General features: G+C 45.4%; 2 protein-coding genes across 2 annotated transcripts; one reads left to right on the forward strand and one right to left on the reverse strand.

Annotated features, from left to right (window-relative positions):
- Positions 1 to 357: 357 nt before the first annotated feature.
- LOC120455896 (clusterin-associated protein 1) lies at positions 358 to 2,335 on the reverse strand. The gene is made up of 4 exons (XM_039642393.2): positions 2,177 to 2,335; positions 950 to 2,113; positions 530 to 814; positions 358 to 467 (listed from the first exon to the last, which is right to left on the reverse strand). Exons 1-4 carry the CDS (start codon positions 2,196 to 2,198, stop codon positions 358 to 360), a joined length of 1,581 nt encoding a protein of 526 aa, XP_039498327.1. The 5' UTR covers positions 2,199 to 2,335.
- Positions 2,336 to 4,493: 2,158 nt separating this feature from the next.
- LOC120456253 lies at positions 4,494 to 5,325 on the forward strand. Its single transcript, XM_039642973.1, has one exon. The coding sequence runs from the start codon at positions 4,551 to 4,553 to the stop codon at positions 5,274 to 5,276; it is 726 nt and encodes a 241-aa protein (XP_039498907.1). The 5' UTR covers positions 4,494 to 4,550; the 3' UTR covers positions 5,277 to 5,325.
- The last annotated feature ends 675 nt before the right edge of the window (positions 5,326 to 6,000 follow it).

Here is a 6,000-nt window from a genome sequence, read left to right on the forward strand (position 1 = left end):
AAACCAATTTTGGGTATTAAACGATTTTCAGTTAACACACTAATCGGCTCGTGCATTAAATTATTAACTGAGAAGCTCGTAACAACAGAAACAAGTTTAAATTGTAGTAATATTAATGAAAGATCAGGCAGCTAAAGACGTATGTACATATAACGATGTTCTTACTTAGCAGGACAGCAGTTTTGAGGATGACCTGGGATAAGCCATTTTTGACTTTTCTGTTGATTAACCGAACTAGTTGCGTGAAGAGAAATCTTTCAGTTGCAGGATGGGAATATTTTATTTAGTTCTGACATCCTGTGTGCCCTTTGGCTGATTTTATAGAATTAGTATAGAAATGTACATAAATAGTTCTCCCTAAAAGTCCTCGTCGCTGTGGTGCTCCGCTTTGTTGGCGGTCTTCGGTCGCAGCGGCAGTTCGCCAGTCAACTTTGAAATGCTAATGTCATCGATCGAGTTCAGATCAACTGGGGGTAAATCAGTGAGGTAAAGTTTGGTTATAGGTAAAGGACGTAGCTACATGACTCACAATCGTCATCGCCGGCTCCCAAGGCAATGTTGCTCATCCCACTAATCCCGCTAATGGCGCTCATGCCACTCATCCCGCTCCTGCCCATGATCTCGCCCACGTCCAGTTCGCTTTCGGAGCTCCCGAAGCTGCTGTCGTCGTCCCGGGAGTTGAGCATACTGCTGCCGGGTCCGTTGCGGCCGTTTCGATGGGTGCCACCTGCGTCTCCTCCAGCCGCAGCCGCTCTCCTGGAACACCGGGTTGCCCTGGCATCACCACCTCCTTCGGCGCCGGCGGTGCCTCTTCCTAGGATATGCGTTATTCGAGCAGGTAAAATATGAGGGAATTGCTTATTTGGGTTTTCAGCTCCATTTAACAGCGCATTGTGCAAAGCATTGTTTCACACTTGTACACACGTTTGCGAAATTAGAATTTCCTTACCTCCAACTGCCTTTCTGCTTCTGCCCGTTGTGGGTCTAATCCTGGAGGTGGCAGTCCCCGGACGTTTTCCCTGCGCCGAGACCAGGCTTTTCTGTTGCATCAGCTTGTCCTCGTCCCGTATGTCGGATATCTCCGAGTCTAGGCCGAAGACACTTCTGCCATTGACCATCATGTCGAGGCCGGAAACCGCTTCGACGCCATCGTCGCCCTCATCTTCGTCATCCAGATCGTCGTCGTCGTCGTCGTCATCGTCCTCGATGAGTCCCTCCGGGATGAAGGGCATGGAGTTCTCTGCGGGCTTTTGCAGGATGGGTGAGGCGAGAGGTGTGGCACGTTTGGTACGCAGCTCCAGTTGGGACTTTAGAGCATCGCGTACATGCAGCCTGAGGAAGTAGCGCTGGAAGAGCTCCTGCAACTCCTTTTCGGAGTCCTCAAACTCGGCCATGTGCGCCGGTCGAATGCGATGCAGTGCCTCTAGTCTTTGGCGCGTTCGCTCGAGCTCCGCTCGACGCCGCTGCAGCTTGGAGCCCAGGGCATTGAGCTCCACCTTGGCGGTCTCCAGTTGGGCTCTGCTCGATTGGAGGCGAACCTGGCTAGCTTGAATGGCGTTCTTCAGGGTCCTCTCCACATTGAGCAGCTCCAGGGGTCGTTGGGCTTGGGACATTCGCGACTCCTTATGGACCAGTTCCTTCGAAAGCATCTCGCATATGGTTGTGCCTCGCTGAGTTAAGTCTGTGGCCAGTTCGCGAGCCTTACGCAACTCCTCCGTTTTGTCGCCAATATCAACGGGATTTAGGCTCCTATACTGGTCCCTTTGGTCCTCCTCGTCGTTGTCCGCTTCGTTTTGTCCCGGGGATGTCAAGAGTCGGGTTACCTTCTGTAGCTCTGCCGCGGTAACCGCAGCAGCTGCATACAGTTTCCGGGGATTAAGACGAATGGCCGCCTTGGTCACAAAAAACTCGGTCGCCGAACGGACGAGGAGAACCCGCTGCTCCTCCGATTCCACGCCGCCGGGCAAAGTGGCTCCCGGTTCCATCAGACCTGCTAGCCATTGAAGGAGCTCGGCAACTATGTGGAAACTGGCCAGGCTGCCATGCTGATTGGCCAGGGATTGGAGGGGAAACACACGCGGGAACCCCAATAGCTTAAGATGTTCCCCCAGATCTGGAAGAGAGTCAGCATGCCCGTGTTAGGAGAAGGCAGTTTGAGGCGGTAGTCAGTACGCACCTCGCACATCCTTGAAGGACATTCCTGGATTCCGACGAGTTCACCTGTTTTCGACGCGCCGGCTGCGCTGACAATTGCATTTTCCACACCGTCATTTGTTGTGGTCGTTGGCGCCTTTGTTTGGGCCATCGAATTCCAAATTGAAGGTTGCCAGGTTACGGAAAGTGCACTGTGAGAAAATATGTTAGCGAAGTTTTAATTTTAAGCATTGATGTGTTTCTAAAATAGATTATTAACATAAAATTATAATTATTGTCAACAATATAATTTGGAAGATTTTCACATTTAATTCTTATGTGAGGAATTGTAATAAAAACAAGAAAGAATGCTATAGTCGAGTTCCCCGACTATCAGATTACGTTTAACATTTTACAAATAATATAAATAAGCATATTAATAAACATAAAAGTCTCAAAAACAGATATACTTAAACGTGAAAATAAAAGCAAAGATATACGCTTAGATTTAAAAATGTTTTAGTTCTTAGAATGTTTAATCCCTTATTTTAATTTTTAGTTAGATAAGCCCTGATTATTGTCATGTTATGGATTTTCTCGCAGTGTCTCCCTGTAAACTTGGCTAATTTCCATTCGATTGCTGTGGTCGGTCGTACGATGTTCACCTAGGAAACGGTTGCGCGGTTTCCTTTCTATTGGAAATGTAGGGGTTGCTAAAGAGGAATTATTGAAATACATTTGGGATTTTTCCAAACTCAGTTTACCCGACAGATGGCGCTACTATCTCCACTGAAACTGACCTTTAGCACACACAATTTCCAATTGTTGTTGTGTATATCATTGTATAATTGAACGTGTAATCAAAGAGAGGATTTTATCTAATTTCCGCTCAATTTCAATCTCTTTCTTTATGCCACTGCCCGCCTTTGATCAGCGATAGCTTTCAGTTTCCGTTCTGCGTTTCAAGACAAGAGGAAATACAAGTTGTACCCTGGGTTAAACAATTAAACTTACTTAAAAGCACATTTAAAATTCTCAAAAGCGCCACTTAATTTCCTTTTGTGATTAGATTTGTTTTGATTGCCTAAACTTGAAATACAATTTTATCTTTACCCACAAATACTGTTTTTATACAAATGGTAATGGTAAAGTTGCACTAAAATAATTATAAATCGAGACATTGGCAAGCTTGACTGTACGCAGTAGTCGCCTACAACAAAAATAAAAAGGAAAACAAGAGAGAACAAGACCAATACAAAAATGAAAATATATCAAATTATTTTTCAATAGTGTGGGCGTGGCAGTTTTGGGCAGTTTGTGGGCGTTAGAGTGGGCGTGGCAACATGAATCGACAAACTTGCGCTGCGTCTATTACTCTGGAGTCTGTATGCCTAATCTCACCGAATCTAGTATACCCTTTTACTCTACGAGTAACGGGTATAATTACTGTTTGAATTGTGTCGATTATGTTAAATAAGTATTTGAATCAAAATTACTTATCAGTTTAATATCGATTTTCTGCAAAATCCAGTCAAAGTGGAGGCACATAATAGGTAAATTAAGCTGTTGTTTTGCAAGGTTAATATTCTTATCTTTCAAGTCAAAATATATATTTTTATAGTCTACTATGCTTAATTTGTTTTATTTATATTATTCGCATTTAATTAAAGCAATTCAGCCTTTGTAGTTCAAAAATCGAAAACAGTTAGCTGGTATTTAATCTTTACTTGGGTGTAGTGTTTTAAATGTCATGGATGTTAATATTATGGTGTTGTTATATGGACTTTTTTTGTACACATGTATTTACATAGGTTGGTATTCTATACCTACATAATACATTAATAGTAATTATTGCAAAGGCTAGCACGGGTAGCTGATAATCGAAGGACTCGACTTAAACGTTTCCTCTTGTTTTAAATTAGTATTGTTAATGTTTATACCCGTTACTCGTAGAGTAAAAGGGTATACTAGATTTGTTGAAAAGTATGTAACAGGCAGAAGGAAGCATTTCCGACCATAGAAAGTATATATATTCTTGATCAGGATCAATAGCCGAGTCCATCTGGCCATGTTCGTCACTTCCTCAATCTTTGGTTTTCATTGCATTGATTTAATTTAGTATTACACTAAGCACACTCCTATTAAAGGTTGTGCATTGAGAAGTAGTGATAAAATGAACGAGTAATGTATAATGTATCTTAGCAAGAAAGAACAGAATGTTTATTGGGTAAAATACTGCTTGACTTTGCATAGTTAAAGCTATGCGATTTGGTTACACATTTCAAGACGAGTGCAAATGATTCCATCCGATTGGTTTTAGTAGGGTTATCGTTTTCTTTTCCAGTGTCAGCTGGAAAATATCAGGGAAACCCTGTCAGATTGTGCCCCTATTTTTAACCTAATTTTCTCAGAAGCGTATGCATATTGCGATATCCACAGCGATGGCCCCAAGGAAGCGCATCTCGAGGATTGCATCCCGCAGTGCGGCGCCAGTGGAGCAGGAGATTGAGATTAGCAACAGCAGCTCGGTTGCCACCCAAACCGATGTCAAGGCTGCGGGTCCACCGAAACGCAAGAAGGGCCAGAACAAGGTCACGCCTCTGGACCCGCCCTTGGCCACCCTCCTGATGCCGGCGGGCAATCCACTGACACTGCCAGTGGCCTCTCCCGAAACAGTAGAGGGGCAGCCGGATGGACTGCCATCGTTTGTGCCTGGTCCAAATGAGAAGGCCTGCCAGGCGGTGGCCGACGGGATCGCCGACCCGGGAGATCGGGTCATCACCCCCAACTCCGGCGAACGGCAGATAAAATACCTGAAGTCTCTGGTGAGCAATCGCCGCGAAGAGGCCAACCTGTGGGATCGCAACCGTCTGGAAATGCTGCTCGGCCAGATTAACGGCGACCCTCCGCCGCGCTGGAACTCGGCCAGCCAGATGTGGCTAGAGGTCGAAAGGCTGGAGCAGCGCATTGAGGACTACTACCGCGGGGACCTGCCGATTGCCAAGAAGCGCAAGGTGGAGGAGGACGAGGCGCAGGAGGAGGGCCACGATGAGTGGCAGGGGGAGGAGCTAGATGAGGGACAGGATGAGGTGCCGGCAGATGAACAGGACGAGCGGAAGCACCATAACACAGGACGCATGTAACCATTGATGGTGACAATAACTCTTTATTAAACATATTTCTAACGGTCTATCCCATTCGTTGCAAGTGATTTTTGAGGTAATAGTCCCTAATGTCACGAGAGAGCCTTTTAAATGCAGCCGCCACATGACAGGTCTCATTCCGGCAGGCAAAAGATTCAGTCTGTGACTTTTAATTGAAATTCAAGTGGTGTGAATCGCTTGTTACCATATGAATGCCCCGAGTCGCGGGCCTTGGTCTTTGGTCCTGTGTGCTGGCGCCTTGGTCCTTGGTCCTTGGCCTTCTCCTCGGCTGCTTAATCAGTTCACAGCCAACTGAGCCACGCCCCAGGTCCCAGCCCACACAGCCCAGCACCCACACCAAGCACACACGAACCAACCAACACTAGTACAACAACACCAGCACACCAACACCAGCACACCAACACACTATGGGAAATTTGACCACTTTTTCTGGCCTAAATTAATAACTCCAGAACGGGGAGAGATATTCAATTGGTGTTTTTTGTATGGGGTTACACTAGTCCATATCTTTTATGGTACCAAAAATTGTGGGCGTGGCACCGCCCTTTCTATTTTTTGTAATTTATAACTCCAGAACGAATAAAGATATTTAATTTTTTTTTTTGCATTAATTTGCACTAGACCATATCTAAACTTACCGCAAAAACTGGGGGCGTGGCACAGTCCCTTATATTTATATTATTAATTTTCGTAAAGGCTTTCT

Source organism: Drosophila santomea, chromosome X (assembly GCF_016746245.2).
Source record: "Drosophila santomea strain STO CAGO 1482 chromosome X, Prin_Dsan_1.1, whole genome shotgun sequence".
Classification (NCBI taxonomy): Eukaryota; Metazoa; Arthropoda; class Insecta; order Diptera; family Drosophilidae; genus Drosophila; species Drosophila santomea.

Bases quoted from the DNA above. Each gene is read 5' to 3' on its own strand.
- LOC120456253 (XM_039642973.1), top strand. From the start codon at position 4,551: ATGCATATTGCGATATCCACAGCGATGGCCCCAAGGAAGCGCATCTCG.
- LOC120455896 (XM_039642393.2), bottom strand. From the start codon at position 2,198: ATGTCCTTCAAGGATGTGCGAG. The intron at 815-949 runs GTAAGGAAATTC...CGCATATCCTAG, and splicing joins AAGCAGAAAGGCAGTTGGAG to GAAGAGGCACCGCCGGCGCC. The intron at 468-529 runs GTGAGTCATGTA...ATTTACCCCCAG, and splicing joins GGGAGCCGGCGATGACGATT to TTGATCTGAACTCGATCGAT.